Source organism: Ictalurus furcatus, chromosome 3 (assembly GCF_023375685.1).
Source record: "Ictalurus furcatus strain D&B chromosome 3, Billie_1.0, whole genome shotgun sequence".
Taxonomy (NCBI): Eukaryota; Metazoa; Chordata; class Actinopteri; order Siluriformes; family Ictaluridae; genus Ictalurus; species Ictalurus furcatus.
The window spans coordinates 26,397,876-26,418,748 of NC_071257.1; the positions used below are offsets into that span (position 1 = coordinate 26,397,876).

The following is a 20,873-nucleotide window of genomic DNA, read 5'->3' on the forward strand; positions in this document are numbered from 1 at the left end:
CGTTAAAGGTGTTTTCAGGATAATTGACTTCCCTTCTTCCTTTTCGTCTTCACGTTTGACGAGCTTTCATTTTTTAAGTCAAAACTTATATTCCTGAAAAGTTTTGTTGGCCATGTCCAGTGATGCTGTCGCTAACACCACTGTAGTAACTAGGAACTAGGAAATTTACATGGCGAGCACAGACGAGCGGAGTGATGCACACGGTGAAACGCCCCAGTGCGGTTATAGGAAATGCAGGCACTCTGGGAACGCAGTTCAACCAATCAGATTAGTGTTGTATCTAACTGTTGTCTAATTGATGTTAGTTAGCTGCTTCTGTACAGATCCAGTTATTATTTTATAAGCTAACTAGTTAGTTGGCACTCTTAGTTGAACCGTTATAACAGCCGCAGCACTGCCAAGCTGCCACTGTTAGGCCCTTAACCCTCTCTGCTCCAGGGGGGCTGTATCATGGCTGACACTGCGTTCTGACCCCAACCTCCTAACATGCTAGGATATGTGAAGAAAAATGAATTTCACTGTGCTTTAATGTATATGTGACCAATAAAGACTCGTTATTATTATTAGTGTTTATTTATTTATTTATGTATGTATTTAGTTATTCATTTATTATTATTATGATTATTATTATATTGTGTAAATGAATCCAGCTCCTTCATGCTAAGTGGAACACTAGACTAGTGTGATATGATCAAGAGCCCCACTCTTGTTGATGCTTGTGATCTTCACTCTGCAATATCAGGGCCCATGTGACCTAAAACCTATCTGTATACTTTTGGTCAAAAGTCCCTTATCACAGGCCATCTCGCTAGGAGTATTCTTATTTAAAAATTATTCAATCGGTTTGTAAAAGTTGTCGAGGCAGGTATACCGTGAAGAACGCTGTATCTTGGTGACTTGGGGTTCCTTTTCATTAATAAGCACCGTATATAACTGTCATGCACTGATTACAGAACATCCTGGCTAAGATGTGGGTTTTTTTTTTTTTTAAACCAGTACGTGTACATGTGAAATGTTATGCAGTGTGTTGTACAAGGCTAATTATGATCGCTGCCATGACTACACACTGAATCAGGCCGACTGGTAATGTCCAAAGACAGATGGAAGGAAAGAGAAAAAGCCAAAAGACGTAGATAAAAAATCAAATGGAGAGAGAGAGGGAGGGAGGGAGAGGGAGAGGGAGAGGGGGAGGGGGAGGGAGCGGAAGAGAGAAGAAGAGAGCTACAAACATAGTCACGTGTTCACGCTGCATGCCCAGGCGTCGAATACAGGTTTACGTATCCAACTGTGATTCAGCAGGTAAAACTTGGCAGTGGTCAGTGTTGTTTTTATCTCACTGTGCTGAGGAACAGAGTGAGGACAGATTAATCTCTTAGTGACTTGGCAGTCTTTATTCTCCACTCATCTGTTCTGCATTTGTCGATATATGTTGTTCTTTTTTTTTTTCTTTTGCAGAAAGTCTTTAACTACCTAGACCAGTAGTTTTATATCTGATAAATGCACATATATTTGTTCTAGATGTTCTAGTATTTTTCTCTGATGAGTATTATTGTGTTGTTGCAGAGCATCTTTGTGCAGTTTCAGTACAGCACGGAAAAGGTGTTGCCCTCTGACGCTCTGCGTACGGCTCTGGCCAAGACCTTTCAGGATGAGCAGCGCTTCCAGCTGGGCATCATGGACGACGCTGCTGAGTGCTTTGTAAGTGCTTGGAAGATATTCAGGAGTAGGTTACTGGTGAATACTCGATCCATATACATCAATTAAACAGGTTGATAAGAAATTTAAGTGACTTTTCCTATCAACCATGTTCTTTAACAGACACAAATACTCGCTTTCTGAATCAGCGTAGTCTAAAGAGTGCAGGGATTAACCTGACCTTTTTCTATCGCATCCATTTCAGAGAAGTCATTTTTGGAAAGGACATATTTGTAAAGAGTGTGTGAGCGTGGGGCAAGGTTATATTAATGTGGCTTTAATATAACTTGTGGGTGATTTAGCTCTGCACATTCAAGCAGATTATCTCCAGAGTGATGCACAGCACAGATGTGAATTTCCACTGCACTGAGCTCAGCAATGAGGAAAAGTGTGAAACTGAAATGTCCATGTACAGGGTCATGTAAAGTTCAGTTTTTTTTTAATCATGGATTGCTCTCGAGAGCATTTGAGTGTCGGTTTTGTTGCTAATATGTCCTTACAGCTGAAGAGCACAGCTGAAGCAATAGAAACAGTAATACTACATGGACAGTGGGGCTTGAAAGTTTGTGAACCCTTTAGAATTTCATCTTTGTGTAATTTTAGGACTTGTGAGAAAGATCATGTTTGTGCAGAAATATAGGAAACTTTAAAGGGTTCACAAACTTTCAAGCACCACTCTATAGTATGTACATGTACACTCTACAGCCAAAAGTTTGTGGACACCTGACGATCATGCCCATATGCTGCTCTAGCCGAAACTGTTACCCCAGTTTTGGAAGCACACAATTGTATAGGATGTCTGTCTTTGTATGCTGTAGCATTACGATTTCCCTTCACTGGAACTAAATGGCCCAAACATGTTCCAGCATGACGATGCCCCTGTGCACAAAACCATGTCCATGGTTTGCCAAGGTTGGAGTGGAAAATCTCAAGCCTTGACCTCAAATCCACTGAAAACCTTTGGGATCAACTAAAACGCTGAATGCACCCCAGGCCTTCTCACGCGAAATGTCTTGTGCTCTTGTGGCTGAAATCCTCATATCCATGCTCCAAAATCAAGCTTAAGTTTTTCCAGAAGAGTGGAGGTTATTATTACAGTAAAGGGGGGGACTAAATCTGGAATGGGATGTGATGGACTACGTTTACATGGACAACGGTAAACTAATTATTGACCTTACTCTGAGTAAGACAATATTGTGATTAAGGTGTTTACATGAGTTGCTTTTAGAATACTCCTCTCATGTTCCCGTTTTACGTGTTCTAGAACAGACATCGGTTAACGGCACACGTCATTACGTCCCCACGTCACGCCGTCAGACGTTCCCTCCAGAATTTCACCGTATATAGTTTTGGGTGTTTCATTTTTAACTTCACGAAAGCTTCAAGTGCCGTTAATTATCTGTCATGCTATCCATGCAAATAGACGACTGGTTGAAACCACGGGCTGCGTCCCAAACCGCATACTTGCCTACTATATAGTACATGTATTTCTCCTACTATATAGCAGGTAAGTACGCGGTTTCGGACGCAGCCGTGCTCTATCGTTTGCCGTCAAACGATTGAGCACTGCCATGTGTGTACGTGTCCTGTTGCAAAATGCGGTGAAAACTCCCACACAAAGTTAATAGTGTGATTAAGGTGTGTACATGTCTGTAACGCACTTCGATAATGTGACTAAAACAGGAGTACTCCACGTTTTAATACAATTTGTGTTTACTTCGAGTATGACATTAGCCGGATAAAGGTAATCAATGATCACTGTTTGCATGATAGTTTCTTAATCAGAGTATCGTCTTAATCGGGTTAATATCGGAATATTGTTGTCCATGTAAACATACTGATAGTCAGGTGTCTACTTTCAGCTGTCACTTTTGGCCATATAGGTGATGAATTTAACCAGGCAGATTCTAACTGTTATGTAATGATTTCAAGGTTATAAGAAATGAATTCACACCAACCAGCCAATCAGAAAGGAGTATTTTCAATGTCCATGGTATAAGTAAGGAGTAAAGCATGATGGGCTGTGCTGTTCTAGGGAAATAATCAACGACGGTTTGGTGTGATGTTGCCCGACGCAAAGCACATTTCCTGTTACCATCTAGAAGTTGATTATTTTCATAAAACCGAACATCCAGAAGTATTTTATCCTACTTATACCACAGCAGTTTGCCAACAGTGCTAACAATTTTTATTTAGTAAAAGGTGACACACATTTTATCCATTTATAGTGACATTTAATGATGTGGAAGCTCCAGAAAACACGTTGGTTCCTGTTATTACTTCCACTACAGCACTTAACGTTTATACTACCCCCCGAGAAGGTTTTAATTCTAAGAATTTTTAAACTTTAATCAGTTAGAGTGCAATAAACCTTTCTACAATAATTCTACAAGAGGCATCCTAATTAGGTCCTTTCTTTCAGCCTCTTCACTTTCTTTGTCTCTTCACCACTTCCTTTAATCTCAACCCCATCAATTTATTACATGCACTTGTGTTAAATTTGAAGTGTGACTTTCTCTGGCAAGTGGAAGTAATCCTGAAGATGTGTGCGCTCTGACACCACAGCGCTGCTCTCTGTTTATTTTGGCTACCATTTATTCGCGCCTTGGATCTGTCAAGGCGAGCAGAAGGAAAGGTCATGTTTGATCATTCGTCACCTCTCCGTTCTCTCCATTCTTTCCATTGAATTAGAGATACAGCTATATGCTGCATTTTCTCCTAGTGAGCAGAGAGAGCCATGGGGTGTGGGATACGCTGCGCATCCGAAGCAGCTGAACCCTGCTAGCTGTAAGGCAGCCTTTCCCCAGCGATATTGCTCTCTGATCAGTGTACTCATGGATAATGGGATTGAAGCAGCACCTTAGTGAACTTTCTTCTTCCTGTGAAGACAAACGCATCCTCATGCCCTTCCACCAGCTCCTATGTGCCAAAGCAGAAAGAGCTGAGGGAGCAGTTAAACCAAAATCCCCATGACTGCTAGGATCAATATGCATAAGGCACTAAGGACAAAGTGTCTTCACTTCTTAGCTCATCTTTAAGTGCATGACCTGTAGTTTCTTCATTTACTTAAACAGCTTCTGGACTTCTTCAGATTGTTTATACCTATTTGTATCCGCTAGACAGAAGAAGAGTCTGCTTTGTTCGAAGTAAATTGCTCTTGTAACGAAACCAGAAGTTTTGGCTGTTTTTATAATAAAAATATGGTATCATGTAACTAAGCTAACATTTTCTAGTCAACATGGATCAAAATACTGATCTTTATTTAACCAACTTTACTCAAACATTGAGTCACACTGCAAGTTTGAATAAGTATGAAATTAATTGAATGTCAAGGGTTTGTCAATTTTCACTAACAAACTTCCTCCCATGATTTTAGTGTTCGTTACTTCAAAAACTAGCATTGTAGCTAGCTTGGATAATGTTAGATAACTTTTTGTTTCGTTATTCTTAGTTAGTTAGCTAGCTCAGCAATTGTTTACATAATTACATAATGAACATTAACCACTATCAAATTTTGTTATAGTTATTTAACGAGCATTTAACTGAATCACCACTGATGTATTGATCATCACTGAATTGTTTCCAACCTCCATTTTTCTCTGTTCAAACTTTAACTTTCTCACCTTTGTTTTACCTCTCTCACTTTTCTTTCACACATCCGTCCAGCCTTGGGCTTCTGCCCACCCACCCATGGGACTTAGTCAGTTGGACTGCAGCTAGATGCCACTTCATGAACCCTGTGTTTTCCCTCTCACACTCGCATCATATTCTGGGATAATAATGGAAGTTATAAAATACCAAGTGTTTGATAATACTCTGATAATACATCTTAAATGGAGACTCATGGGGAGTTCAGTGAAGGTGCACACAGTCCCAGAGACACACAAAGCACCTTTAGTCCCAAAATGACTTACTCACTGTCTTCCTCTCTGCCTCTCTCAGGAGAACATCCTCATGCGTATCCACTTTCACATCGCTGATGAGAGCAAGGAGGACATCTGTACGGCCAAACACTGCATTCCACACCAGAAGTTTGCCATGACGCTCTTCGAGCAGGTGAAGCTCCTACTCCTACTTTGTTTGGGGACAATTAGTTCTCAGATTTAGTTCTATGTTTACTTTCCTAGAAACACATTTTCATATTTAGTGTCCTTCTCTTTCTCTCTCCGTCACTTTAAAGCCAGTGAAATGCTCCATCAAGTGTTAACCACACTTTACACTCATTATATTTACTGTCCTATCCTCATCTCTAGTGTGTGTGTGGGAGCTGTGGAGCATCATCAGATCCTCTGCCCTTCATTCAGATGGTACATTACATCTCCACCACCTCTCTGTGGTGAGTACTGCAGCCCTGTGCTGGGGCCAGAAGAGAATATGGGCTTTCAATTTGCTGCGAAAGGATGAACGCAGTTAGCATTTAGAAGAAGCAGCCTTTATTTGTCATGTATACATCATATAGCACAGTGAAATACATTGCTTTGCATATCCCAGCTTGTTAGGAAGTTGAAGTGAGAGTGCAGGGTCAGCCATCATACAGCGCCTGTGGAGCAGATAGGGGTAAGAGCCTTACTCAAGGGCCCAACAGTGGCAGCTTGGCGGTGCTGGGGCTTGAACCCCTGACCTTCTGACCAGTAACCCAGAGCTACCACTGCCCCTCCAGAGCAAATCGGTGATCAGTCACATCAACCAGCATCACTGCAGTTTTCAGCAAAGTGAAAAGCGTTAATTGATCAAGTCAAATGGCTTTATTGCCATTTCAACTTTATACAGCTGGTACAGTACACAGTGAAACGAGACAAGGTTCTTCGAGGAGCACGGTGCTACGTAAAACAGAACAGAACTGCATGAGACTACACAGAACTAAATAAGACCTACACACTACTACATAAAGTGCACGTGTGCAAACAGCACAAGACAGTAAAGTAATTACTTTTTTTTAATGAAGAAAAAAAAAAAACGCTTTTACCAGCAGTTTTCATCAAAATAAGACATTACGTGTGAATGCAGCCTAACTTTGTTTAGCTATCAAGCCACTTTAGTTCACTCGATGTAAGTTAGCATGGTTAGTGATTTCTTTAGTTGTTAAATAGGCTACATTAGTTATATCTTTTCACTATCTGCTATTGCTGTTGTTAACATCCATAAGAATGACTCCCTAACACAATATTTTATACTTCATTTATTCTTTGTTGAGGCTTACCTTATCGATGGCTTACAGCTTGCTTTTCCTAGTCGATGGATGTAACTACCATCCCGAGGTGACGGTACAGAGAAATATCCCATCAGCTGTTTGATTAGCTTAGCGATGAGCTTCTGTCACACACCAATCACACAAACGAACATCCAAACACTGATCGTTGATCGGCAGTTCATTCCTGTTGCCAGATAGCCACGTCTCCGTTTTTTTCTCAGCACATAGAACGCAGTCACCTAAATGCCTTTTTACTTTCATTCAGCTTAAAGCGCTCCGCAAAAACACTTAGGCGCTGCGCTTAAGCATTTCTATGGTTGGGAAAACCCTGGTAGTGCAAAAAGATATGATAATAAAAATGCTGTGAATGTAAACATTACTCATTATGTAATAATATTCAACAGATAAGCTAATACTATATATGGACATAGCAGTTATTGATGTAGCAGCCAGGTAGAAAGTGTATTAGTAACTCCACACCACAGATTTGTGTTTGATTTGGGCTAATGGCTGTGGTACCATCGTTTAGTGGCACAAGTGTGTGTTTTAGTGAAAGAGGCCTCGTGTGGGACAGGTAGGTGTGTCTTAGTCGAACAGATTGACGTGCCTTAATGGGGAAAATGTGCGTTTAGTTTAGTGGAGACATGTGGGTGTGTCTTTGAATGTGGAAATATGAGCGTATCTCTTAGTGGTGCAGGTGGGGGTGTCTTTTCATGGGACAGATCGATCTGTCGGAGTGGGACAGATGGGAATGTCTTTTAGTGGGACAAATCGGCGTGTCTTTAAGCCCATATAGCTCAAAGACAGTCCCTCTAAAAGTTTCTTAGTGGCCACTTGGCTCTCAAAAGTCATTAAAGAGATAATGTTTTGTCAAGGGTCCTGTCAAGTTACCTCATTTTAGCTTACTGGCTAGTTTTCGCAATAAACATTATGAACATTTATGAATAATCCTCCTGGGAAACCTTGTCATTTTCACATTTATAAAAATTACTTAAAATCTCTCTCAGAAAAATGTCGCATTTTGACGTATTTCGGGAATGAGAAATCCAAGCTCAGAATTTAACACAGGTCTGAGCTAAAAAATGCACAAACATGAACTGTGATGAATGATGTATATTTTCTTCATCAAAACAGTGACCCGTATAATCAATGTTCTGTCTATAACAACAAATATGTCTGAATTTTGAGTGATCTAAATCAAATACTATAGTATAGTATACAGCATAACTCGTTTATAGGTAAGACTGTGTATACTGTGTATACTGCTGATGCTGTGTGCCGCCATGTTGAGTTATCACTTGCTGAACTCCGAGTTGAGGAGACCATCCAACGTTCTCGAGTAAGAATTCCTAGTTGAGTGTTTTCTAGGTGGCTTGTGACTAGGAAATTCTTAGTCACAAGTTGGAAATTGCAAGTTACAACCTTTAGTCATATGCAGCAGTAATGTCGGGCGCATTTTATCTGTCTGACAAGTTTTAGCATTAAACGTAGCATTGTGGACATGTAAGGACATGACTTCCCGCCAGGTTAGCGTGCAGCTAGCTAACATCGTTGAAGTTTGTGAATTTAAAAATGACAAACTTTTCTCTCGGAAATTCTGTTAGCTCATACTAGTCGGATGTATTATTAGAGAGCTTTACGAACATGTATTGGTTTCATGTTGGTTTAATGTTAGTAATGTTTTAGGAATTGTTCTATGGCTAATCTCAATATGGATATAATCCTGATTCTCAAGACGCATGGTTGATAAAACAAAGTGTATATGGGTCAAGGAAACTCTGGGTCTACAATCTGCCATAGCTCTTCTGCGGACTTTGGCTTTTAGTTCCTTCTGCCTCCAGGATTTTTTTTTTTTACTTTTAAGCCTGATCTATTTACTCTGTTTCTTTATTTAATGACCTGCTAAATCTTTTCTATAGTATTACAAATGTTGTGAAATTAATGTTTGGATCTGAGGCCCCTTAAACCTTTGCTGGAAAAGACTTTTGGCCAGTACTGTAGTTCCCAGCAACACTGCTGTGCAGAACGCTGTGCATTGCTTGAGGGGGGGAAAATCCCTTGAAAGCATCTCCTGATGGATCTCATTTTACAGCATATAAGATGGATTTTCATTATATGAGCGGATATCGTATGGTCAGTAGGTTGTATCCACACTACATCACCCCTACACCTGAACACGGTACAGAGAATCCATTTCCAGCCGTGATTAGTGCAAGATTTTTTGAAGAAGTGCAGTCACTGAAACATACTGAGTATGGATGTAGCCGACTACAGAGCAGAGACAATGGGGTACGAGAGGGCTGGGTCTTGTCCAGTGCAGAATCAGCATTACTTCAGCACTTCACACAGAGAGAGCACATGGTGGAGAGCTCGGCCACATGCACTGCAGGATAAGATGATGGTGTAAGAGTAGCAGGGTTTGATTGCAGAATGGGACTGTTCCTGCAGGCTAGCTTACTATGACAGACTGTGTATTATTTATTCAGCTGTGTGTGTGTGTGTGTGTGTGTGTGGGTGCGTGCATGTGTGAGTGTGCAAGAGAGAAGCCCTGTAATGTGAAGGCAAACAGCGGCTAGAAGTCATGTTGCAGGCATGTGTTCACATCTTCACATACAAGCATTTACACAAAATCACACACTTATTATTGTTATTATTATTATTATTATTATTATTATTATTATTTGTGTGTGGAAGAGGAGGGATATATGATCATTTTGGACTTTGTGGGGACATATAGCTGGTCCCTTAAATATAGGCAAAAGTAAATGAAAATACCCCATATTTATATAATATTAGTGTGTGTGTGTGTGTGTGTGTGTGTGTGTTGCAGTAACCAGGCTGTAAGGATGTTGGAGTGCAGGGAGAAACCAACTCCTGACATGTTTGGGGAACTGCTGAGAAACGCCAGCACTGTGGGAGACCTGCGCAACTGTCCTGTGAGTATACACACACACACACACACACACACACACACACACACACTTCACTTCACAATCTCATACCACTAATTACATCTAATGAGCTCTGAAGGTAATTGGATCTTTTCTCTGTGTGTGTGTGTGTGTGTGTGTGTGTGTGTGTGTGTGTGTACAATTTTTAATGTGTACTTGGCTGTGTAACTGTCAGCTACATAATTATTGGCACCTTTTGTTAAAATGTCTTTGTGACTAATGGGCTTAATCTTCCACTGAAAATATGAGGGAATCAAACCTTTTTCCGTTTTTTTTGTTTGGCCTGAGGCCATGCAGCCTCACAATTCCCATTTCAATACCTTGTTGTTAATAATAATGAAAGTGGGATTATGTTTGATGGTGAGTAGATTTCTCAGTACAACATGCCACAAAATCCAAAACTCAAATAGCAGATTTCACTGGAATTCTTACTTGGAAATTGTGATGATATTTATTTTTCTCAAAAACTGCTTCTTTTATTTAAAAAAAAAAAAAAAAAAGCCAGGAGGTTTCTTTTTTTATTACTGAGGGTAATAAAAAGGTGTAGGCATAGTATTAATTTGCTGCATTAATAATTCTCAGTGGAAGGTCCTCACAAGAATAGTAAAACATGTTGGGGGGGGGGGGGGGTTGTTTGCTATGAAAGATGAGTTCTTGCTCATTTATGCAGATTTGGCACAAACATCCTCGCAGCCTGTGAGGGGGGCTGTTCCTGAGTGTGAGGACTTCTTCCCATCATGCTCTAACACACTAGCACAATCTACAACACACACACACACAGCACAGCACTCCGTGGATTCCACGATTTCCAAAATTCCATTTTTCACATTTATTTTTAAATGATTCAGGGTTTTATATTTGATGCTCTATAACAAAAATATGATATAAGCCTCAACTAAATTTGAAAAAAACTTATTAATTGGAACTGTTAACTAGAATTGTGCTTTATTTGATGCACTAATAATGTACCAGTTTATTCCTTTGTTTGTTTATCCATGGACAAATTTGGTGTCTGAGGCTTCATACTTCTAATCTAATGTAGCGAATATGTCATGGTTCATGTCTTGGCTGATTTGAGTACAGTTGGTTCCAGTTGTATATTCAGTAAGCTCTTAATCTCAGCCATCAGTGTTTGCCATTTTGCAAATTAACATTCTTTTCTCTCTGCCTGCTTTCGGTTACTCGCAGGGTAATTGTGGAGAGAAGCTCCGTATTCGTCGCGTGCTCATGAACTCTCCTGAGATCATCACCATCGGTCTGGTGTGGGACTCGGAAAACTCTGATCTCGCCGAGGATGTCATCCACAGTCTGGGCACCATCCTGCGTCTCGGAGACGTAAGACACGCACGCATGCACACACACACACACACACACACACACACACACACACACAAAGTTTGCGTATTCTGATTAGCTCATCATTGCATGCTTCTCACGTGCACTTTAAGCCCCTAGTGTAGTCTGTCTTAAGGATACCAGCCAAGTGGACTTTTCTAAGTCTCCTTGGTCTAATGTTGGACTCGGATCTCAGTCAGACTGTAGCCCAAAAAGAATGGACATTTTATGATCTATATTGTTGCTCGATGGTGACGTGCTTTAATTTATGTCCCATGTTCACATGCAAGATCTGTGTCATGTCAGTCAACATCACATGCCTTCTTGCCATGAAATACATTTGGGATCGCATTGGAAAATGTCTCGTACTCACCTGGCTGATGATTCAGCATTTGAATCCAGCGTCAATCCTGATACCGTTTCCCATTTGTTCTAGGTTTTGATACATGGGTCTTTTTTTAAAGTGTGGATTCAAGTTCCCTGCCACTTTGGCATTTAGCAGAACCGCGGTGTAACATTTAAAAATGCTTACAAACGGAGCTCATTATTTTCAAGGCCTTTATATGGTGCAGTGTGTGTGACTGTGTGTGTGTGTGACTGTGTGTGTGTGTCTGTGTGTGTGTCAGTCGTAATTTGTGTGTGTGAATAACCCTGCACTTGCTCTTGTATCACAGCTCTTCTCCAGGGTGACAGAGGAGAAGGCCAGGCAGGCAGAGCTCTACCTAGTGGGCATGGTGTGTTACTACGGCAAACACTATTCAACCTTCTTCTTCCAGACCAAGATCCGGAAATGGATGTATTTCGATGATGCACACGTTAAAGAGGTAACAGTTATTCCTGTGTAGAGACCACAGTCGAATGACTTTTTTCCCCCCCGTCAGTGCAATAGTGAAAATCGTCTCTGTGGTTGCCTAATGACAATGGGTTTTGTGCATATACTCTATTAACTCTGCTTTATTAATGTTGACCATGCCTAGAAGGTACTGCTCATGTAATCTGGTGCTGGTGTGTGAGGGTTTGTGAGGGGTTGACATGCGCTTCTGTTGTTTGTTGATTTACTGTATAGACTAGAGTGTATGAGGGCGGTGTGTGAGGGAGGTGGGAGGACCATGTAGCCAGTCCATAGCTGGAGTGGGCTAGCTAAGATTAGTTGATGGAACTTCCCTGAGTATTTGGGTTTTGTTGTGAAGAAGTAGTAGTAATGAAATGATGCTCGACTCGCACAGGATTAATGAGTGTGTTCATGAGCCGCACCTGGTTGTCCGTCCATCCGTTTTACATGCCGCTTAGCCTGGAGCCTATCCCAGCGAACTTGGGGCACAAGGCCTGGACGTGGTGCCAACCAATCACAGGGCACAATCGCGCACACGTTCACACACTACAGACAATTCGGAAATGCCAGTCAGCCCACAGCGTGTCTTTGGACTGGGGGAGGAAACCAAAGTACCAGGAGGAAACCCCCGAAGAACGGGGAGAACATGCGCACACACAGCGGAGGCGAAATTCAAACCCCCAACCCCAGAGGTGCGAGGCAAACCACTAAGCCACCATGCCCATGCCTGGATTTCAGGTTGGGGTTGGAGTGAAATGATTAAAAAAAAAGCAAGCACTTCCTGGAATGATTTATACTGAGAAAAAGAGCAAAACGTCTTTTCCTACAGGATATTATACTGGGGTTATTTCTACTGGGTATTTTTTGTAGAAGGTAAAAAATACAGGAACAGGGATGTAAGTAATTACTAACGTGATGCATTCAGACCGGGCTAAAATCCCATAAGGTTAATAATTACTTTATCCCAATTCCTATGTTAAACGAATCCAATCTGTATATGGATATAGAAACAGTAAAATTGCTAAAAAGTGTTTTTAAAAGATTTTAAAAGGCATTGTTTTTAAGAAACAATTTTAAGATTTAATATTTTAAGATTTAAAGTGTTTTAAGGATTACAATTAAAAAGCTCCTCTTCTTTTTCTTCTCTCTTTGCATTTCCTTTTTGGACGTTTCCAAAGGCATCAGTCGATCTTAAACCTCATTATAAAACGTAGTCGATCAGACATTCAGTGATGTGTGGGGAAGTTTAAAAAAAAAAAAACATCTGAAAGAATTTGAACTCAATCCCCAGTGAGTGAGAACATTATGAGCTGATGAACAAGGGACATTTTTGCAGATTAGGGATATGCACATTAAGAATTGTCTCTGCTACTCGAATGTTGAATGTTCCAGTCTGGAGTAAACGTAAATGGTTTAAATATCTCAGTATGATTTTGTACTCTACATTGTGGATTCTGAGAAAAACGGGTACCGAAATGGACCAGAAGAATGGCTCAGTTCAGCACGCACAGAAGATAACTCAGATGTACAGTTGCAGGGCAGGGTGATTGATCAGCTTCATGCTGTGTGGCTTGGAGAAACTTAAATCAACCCGTTATCCCTGGGTTTTAAAGCCTGTTATTCTGCAGAACCACAAAAGCAAGGGTGTAATTCAAACCTGACAGATGGCCACTGGCACATAGTACTCACAGTCAAGATGTTTTCCTGTGGCAGAGTATGTGTGCGAGTGAACAGCTGTCACTCCTCTTTAATCCTCACTGTAATTGCTGTGCACCTCAATGTTATTTTGGGACTCATGACCACGTTTAATGAGATCAACATGATCAACCCAGTCAGGGTTAGTGGAAAACTATCTGGCTATAATGACTCATTTTACTAAAGTGGATTTTCTGAGAGCACGGTCACATTGAATGGCTCATGGCTCAGCCCTGAATTGACTTAGTTTGTTTGTTCATACATTCAGTAACCACATTTTCCTAGTCAGGGTTGCGATGGAGCGATTGAGCCTGTCCCAGGAACACTGGGTATAAGGCATGAATACCCTGGATGGGACGCCTCAGTGCACACACATACACACACACACACACACACATTCATTCATGTTACCTACCGGCATTGCTTTTTGGTACCTTGGAGTGCTGCCTTGAAAAATTCCTCAAATGACAGCTAAAAATCTGTCATTTGAGTATTTACCAAGGTACTGCTGTATGATTAAACACTGTCTGACTTCATTCTCTACAAGCGTGCCTCTGTGTCGGGTTTGGGCCTAGCAGCGCTTCATCTCCACGATAACGTTCTGGATCCAGGACAGTTGCACACGAAGCAGGTTTTTTTTTTTCTGGTCTCGTTAGGCCAGCGCATAGGGACAGGACAGCATGTGAGTCGCGACTGGTGCTGTACAAAAAGTGCACTCAAAACAAGGATATCCCTCTATTGTTTATCCCCTCCAGCTGGACAGCAGTGGGGTGTGGCCTGAACAGGGACACACTGCCACCACACATGATACACTCTCCCATACTTTTCTCTCGCTCTCTGTCTCATTCTCTCTCTCTCTCTCTCTCACACACACACACACACACACACACACACACACACATATATGCAATGTCACACATTCTTCTCTGTTAGTCCTGGGCTCTTTTTGTATCCTGTCTCCATGTGACTATGGAAGGAGCAGAGAGGAAATCAGTTTAGGAAATCCGCGTCAGGGTAAGGTCTTGTTAAAAAAAATTGTTATTTCTTGTCCAGCTTCTAAAATAAACCGCGGAACTCCGTAACGATCTTTTCGTGATATTCCTGTGCGTACTAAAAGCGGTGCTTTTTATTACAGTCAGAAATGTCAAAGTTTGAGCTGAGTTCGAACATAAGAATCGGACACATTTCTGCCATGCTCTGAATCTTCCTCTCCGTGTCTCTCACAGATTGGGCCGAAATGGCGGGATGTGGTGTCTCGTTGTATTAAGGGGCATTACCAGCCGCTTCTGCTGCTCTACGCTGACCCCCGTGGCACACCCGTGTCTGTGCAGGACCTGACATCTCGGCTGGACCTTCACCACTACACCAAAACCTACTACGACAGCGAGGACTCTGGTAGATCATGTGCAGTTCTATATCACAAACACAACTGAAAACACAGTGGGATAAGTGTTATTTTTTTTTCTAGTATTCTTTAGTATTTCCTGTAGTTAAGGTCAAGTCTGAATTGAGTTTTTTATTTATTTATTTATTTATTTATTTTATTTGATGTTCCTCACTTGAGATAACTACAGACGTGGTTTCCTCATTACTGTGGAATCACTTCCATTTTATGCTGAAACGAATAACATTTGATACTTTATCTTAATTCTGCTTTTAACTTAGTTCTGTAAATTTTTCATGATCTTTTTTTTTCCCCCATTTCCCCAGGTCGTGAGCCGTCCATTTCGAGCGACACGCGAACAGACTCCTCGACAGACAGCTACAGCTATAAACACTCTCACTCGCACCACGAGTCCATGGCCTCACACTTCTCGTCAGACTCCCAGGGAACCATCGTGTGCAACCCCAAAAACAACGCATCGCACAGCAGTCTGGATACGACGGGTATGTCCAAACACGCTCACATCACACACAACCCTACGCGCCCATACGCACATGCTTATTCTAGAGAGGCATTTTTCTTTATAGAATCACCAACTTGAACAAAAAAAGGCAGCAGACATATGTAGGGGACAGAGTATTTTATGACTGTGTTCCAAAGGCCCTTTGACTGACGGCGAGCCTGCTCAGCGCCACACGCCTAGAAAAAGTGGGACCACAGATAAGAAGAGCGGAGTCGTGGACAGGAAGAGGAGCGCCAGCCGACCCCGCCGGTTCGACGAGAGAAGTCGAACCTCAAAGACCGATGAGGTGTCTTCTGCAGGATACCACAGTGAGGGTATGCAGCTTAACACACACACAGTGGAGGGGTAAAGCAGGAAGGATCCATCAGGAAGTACAGCACAGCACGGAGTACTTTTTAAAATGTGAAGCTGATAACAGTCTGGGATCAACATCCTCTTAGTAACTCGTTTAACTCTTTGTAAAATATCACAGGCTTGTTAATAGTGTATTCTGGCACAATTTGTGTTCTCCGTTTTGTTTATCAGCATTACATCCGTCCTGTTCTTGTTTATAACTGTTTCAGGTGAGACCCTGAAAGAACAACAGGTCCCTCGTGGCACTCCTAAACCCTGCTCTAGCCGTCTGCGGGACTTTAAGGAGAGCATGAGCAGCATCATTCTGAGCCGGCCGCTATCCGCCGACAGCACAAGCAGCGAGTCCAGATCCAGCTCCGGTGTAGGACGTTACAGGCCAGCCTGGAAACCACGCCGAGACACTCTCAACATCGACAGCATCTTCAGCAGAGAGAGACGCAAGCAGGCCGGCTACGCTCCGTTGGGCACCTTGTTGCCTGAGGATCCCAGCCACCACAGGCCACTGACAGGCTCACTAGATCAAATGGGTTTTGGTGCCAGATCTGCATCTAGGACGCTACCATCAACTCAAGGCAAGAGGATGGAACCTTCTCGGCTCATCCAGAGGATGGAGAGTGGGTACGAAAGCAGTGAAAGGAACAGCAACAGTCCTGTGAGCCTGGACATCCCCATTAATGACGGAGCTGTGAACGGATCACACAGGTATTTGCACACGCATTTCAAGTCAAGTCAGTTTGTAAAGCACTTTTTAAAAAATCGATGGTAACCAAAGTGCCATACGGTAATGTTAAATTATTTCAAGATAAAGAAATGAAGTAAAAAGATAATCGTACAGTATATATCAAGCTGCAGGTCTTTAAAAAGAACAACAAAGCATCAGTGGTGAGTGAAGCCCTGAAATAAAAGGTATTCTACTTAGGGTGTTAAAAATAGGTTCACATTACAAGGTGACATCACTGATTCCTCTGATCTGTCATGTGCGATGTGCATGAGACTCTGCTGTTGGCATATATTATTTAGCTTTTGGGGTTTTAATAAAAGATAAGTAAAATGATTAGGCTGCTGTCTTAATTGTCTTTATCATTGTGCTGCATTTGTTCTTTTTTATTTTACTTAAAGCCTTTCTTTTTAGAATAGTTAACGTTAACTGTCTAAAATTGAATATCTGATCATGAACTAATGAAAACAGTCATATAAAATCCACATTTAAAAAAAATAAATACAAGATATTGAGATCTATTTAATATAGCAGGAATAAGGTGCAATACAATTTGTACAGTCCCTTCCAAAACTATTGGAATAGCAAGGCCAATTCATTTGTTTTTGCTGTAAACTGAAAATATTTTGGTTTGAGATTAAAAGATGGATATGAGAAGAATGTTTAGAATTCCACCTTATTTCCTGGTATTTATATGTAGAGGTGTTTAAACAACATGGAACAAAGCACATTTTGTATCAGACCACCCAAATTGAAGGCAAGAAAAAATATTGGAATATGTGACCTGTATTTCTTGTTACGAGGTGTGTCCTGTTAGACTGATTGTTTAAACAGTAAATAGTTCTGAGCATCTACTGTTGGATTTAGACTTCAGTTTCGCCTGTGAAAACTGCATTCGTTGTTAATAAGGATAAGCCAACATGAAGATCAGAGAGCTGTCTATAGGAGAAAAGCAAGCCATTTTGAAACTGAGAAAAGAGGGAAAATCATTCAGAGGTATTGCATAAACATTGGGAATAGCCAAGATAACAATTTGGAATGTCCTGAAAAAAGGTGGAAACCACTGGTGTGCTGAGCAATGGGTCGGCCATGGAAAACAACAACGGCTGATGACAGAAACATTGTGAGAGCTGTGAAGAAAAACCCCAAAACAATGTCAGTGACATCACCAACAACTTTCACAACGCAGGGGTGAAGGTATCATAATCCACACTTCGAGAGCAGAAATATAAAGGCCATACTACAAGATGCAAACCGCTCATCAGCAGTAAGAATCGGAAAAGCAGACTGGAATTCATGAAGAAATACAGAGATGAGCCACAAAAGTTCTGGAACCAAGATGAACCTTTACCAAAGTGACGGAAAGACCAAAGTGTGAAAAAAGAAACGATCTGTTCATGATCCAGAACATACAACCAAATATGAAGTGTTATTTACTTTCCTTTACTTACTTACTTACAAGACTTAACTGTTCTTATACTTTTGCTCGCTTAACAATTTGGTGGTCTGATACAAAAGGTTCAATGTTTTTATGTTGTTTAACACGTCTAGATTTAAAAAGCAGGAAATAAAAGCTGAAATCCTAAACTCTCGTCTCATGTCCATCTTTTGATCTCTTTGGTGTATAATACACACAAATGAATTGGCCTTGCCGTTCCAGTAGTTTCAGGGGGGACTGTACATTTCTCTTCACAGTTGTTTTACTTTTCTTTAAACTGAGCCACACTTACCAAATGCAGTTGTAGATATTGCTTGTAGTTGTGCAAGTAGAGACGGTTACATGTGCTCATACGAGTGTAGCTTTACTCACAAAGTCACAGATATTTTCTTGCAGCTAGTCACATTTTAATACAGCACATATTGCAGAGACACCTACTGATCATGGCTTCTCGTATGCTTGTCCCAGTGTAAAAGACGCGGCTCTAATAAAGCAACCCTCCGGTATCGGCACTACGTGGAATGGTGTACAGAAGTCGAAAAGCAGCAGTTCCCTCTTGCAGGATGTCAAAGCCTCCATCAAAGGAACCAGTCATACGAGTTTGGGTATGTAATGTGTATGTTGTATTATAATGGTACTTGATCATTATTTCTATTCACTTTCATTTAAAAGTAACCAAACTTGTGGAGATCTTAAAAAAACATTTTAATAAACAAATCCTTTGTTTTTTGGTGTTAAGGTTAATGGTAGGTGTATTATTTAGCTACAGTGACACGGGTCAGTGAAAGTGCGCCATAAATGACTGAATTACAAACGTGTGTATGCAGCCGCCGAGGGCCGAAGCGAGCTGGACGAGCTTCAGGAGGAGGTGGCGCGCAGGGCAAGAGAGCAGGAACTGCAGAGGAGGAAGGAGAAAGAGAAAGAAGCAGCCATGGGCTTCAACCCCAATCCTAGCAAGTTCATGGACCTGGATGAGCTGCAAAACCAGGGTTAGAGTCTTAACAGTGCTAAACCCTAAGGGAGGAGAGGAGCGGAGCCAGGGGCATTTCTGGGGCATTGCTGCTGCCTGGGGCTGCATGTGGGAGTGTTTGTGGGTGTGACAATAACCAGTAGCCAGCTATCACCACATTGTGTGTGTTTGTGGATGCTTGCATGCACGTGTTAATGTCTGTGCGTGGGTGTGTAGGTGTGCGGGTATCTGGGCTTCGGTGTGACGCAGTGCTTTGGTGTTGCGTGTCGTCTGCAGGTAAAGGGGACGGCTTTGAGCGGTGTGTTCTGGACGCTGAAGCTCTGTTAGATCAGTCTCTGAGACTGGAACAGGCAGGCGAGGTCGCTGCCGCACTGTCTGTGGTAAACGAAGCCATGTGTAAGTAGCACTAACCTACCTTCAGAATTCTGTCTTCCACATGTGCCATCTCCACCACGTGTTTGTCTATATGTGTGTGTGTGTGTGTGCGTGCGCTTTTCCTTTATCTGTGTTTAAGTATTGCAGACTTTGTACAGACCTTGTAGTACAACACATGCATTACCGCTTCATCTTTTTTAAAAATGATGATTTGTCTTGAAGAGTTGTGTCTTTGAGCTGTGTATCTTTCTCATTTGTCCTGAGCAGAAGGTCACGCTAGATGTTTAGGGTTTCTTTTAGATTGGCTAGTTTCTGTAAGCCTCTTATACACAAATCTAATGCACTCAGCTAACTGTTTTAGTGCTGAACATTTATAGCTTAGTGACCGAATAAAAAAAATTGATCCATGACTTCATTAAAGTCTGTGAAAATAACGCTGTAGTACTGGGGTGATGTTTGGATGAATTGCTGTACGTCTGTCATTCGGTAATATGAATGCAGCTTTACTCACAAACGCATTACTTACGATCGTTCACCTTGTCAAGACACACTGAACACGTCTTCGTAAAGGTTGCTCCTAGTTTATAGAGCTCAGGGTTTCTACAAGTCCTGGAAATCCTGACAATTTGTAGACTAGTGTTTTGAAACGTGTAGAAGCTTGACTAAAGATACTGATATTGTATATTTTAGCTTCTTTCTTTTTTTTCAGCTCACATCACATATAAACATTAATCTAAATCTGGATTCTGTCATCTAGCAGAGTCAGTGTGCATAAATATTTGGACATTATTTACCAGGAGAGTCCTATTGATCTGTCCAGATACCTGACCAGACAGAGTTGAGTTTTCTTTTATGGATTCAGGTTCTTACACTATTTTAGATTAGAGCAAACGTAAACTAAAGATTGTTTTGAAGCGTAAATGGTTGTGGTACAGTCACTAGGATCTAACAGCGAATACCTCATGTTTTACTTTCAATAAAACTTGAGGGAGGATTTAAAAATGCAGCCAAGTGCAACTCATTAAAAGAAATATATTAAAATGATTTTATAACAGATTTTTTATTATCTTTGTGTATCGTTGTATTGCCGCTGAACGAAGTAGCTGTTTTCAGATTTCATTTCTTAAAAACGGGAGTACTGCTCGAGTTGTTTTTCTGAGCTGTACCTTCCCTAGACATCATCATTAGTTGCCATAGTAATTCTCCAGGAAGCTGAGTCACTGCCATAAACCTAAAGTTAGCTTTTCACTTTTGGAAACCCGTTGGGTTTGTTTATTTATTTATTTATTTATTTATTTATATCCGTCTGTGCATGTTATGATGCCGCATTCTTTCTTTTGCAATTTCTTTCCTTCGTCCTTTCCTCTATTTTGTAATTTGTCGGAAGTAAAAAATAATAATAATAATAATAA

The 20,873-nt window shown here is 41.2% G+C and overlaps 1 protein-coding gene across 4 annotated transcripts in view; it reads left to right on the forward strand.

Moving 5' to 3' along the window:
* Window positions 1-20,873, forward strand: part of usp54a (ubiquitin specific peptidase 54a) — a 64,865-nt gene that overhangs the window by 31,713 nt on the left and 12,279 nt on the right. For 3 of the 4 annotated variants that reach the window (XM_053621770.1, XM_053621769.1, XM_053621772.1), the window contains exons 4-16: window positions 1,564-1,698; window positions 5,638-5,751; window positions 5,949-6,031; window positions 9,717-9,822; window positions 11,026-11,172; window positions 11,847-11,996; window positions 14,926-15,094; window positions 15,410-15,586; window positions 15,744-15,920; window positions 16,170-16,662; window positions 18,585-18,721; window positions 18,944-19,105; window positions 19,363-19,482. In XM_053621770.1, the coding sequence (XP_053477745.1) occupies window positions 1,564-1,698; window positions 5,638-5,751; window positions 5,949-6,031; window positions 9,717-9,822; window positions 11,026-11,172; window positions 11,847-11,996; window positions 14,926-15,094; window positions 15,410-15,586; window positions 15,744-15,920; window positions 16,170-16,662; window positions 18,585-18,721; window positions 18,944-19,105; window positions 19,363-19,482 (2,170 nt within the window). The remainder of the gene's footprint in view (window positions 1-1,563; window positions 1,699-5,637; window positions 5,752-5,948; window positions 6,032-9,716; window positions 9,823-11,025; window positions 11,173-11,846; window positions 11,997-14,925; window positions 15,095-15,409; window positions 15,587-15,743; window positions 15,921-16,169; window positions 16,663-18,584; window positions 18,722-18,943; window positions 19,106-19,362; window positions 19,483-20,873) is intronic. The other variant, XM_053621771.1, reaches the window with a different exon arrangement.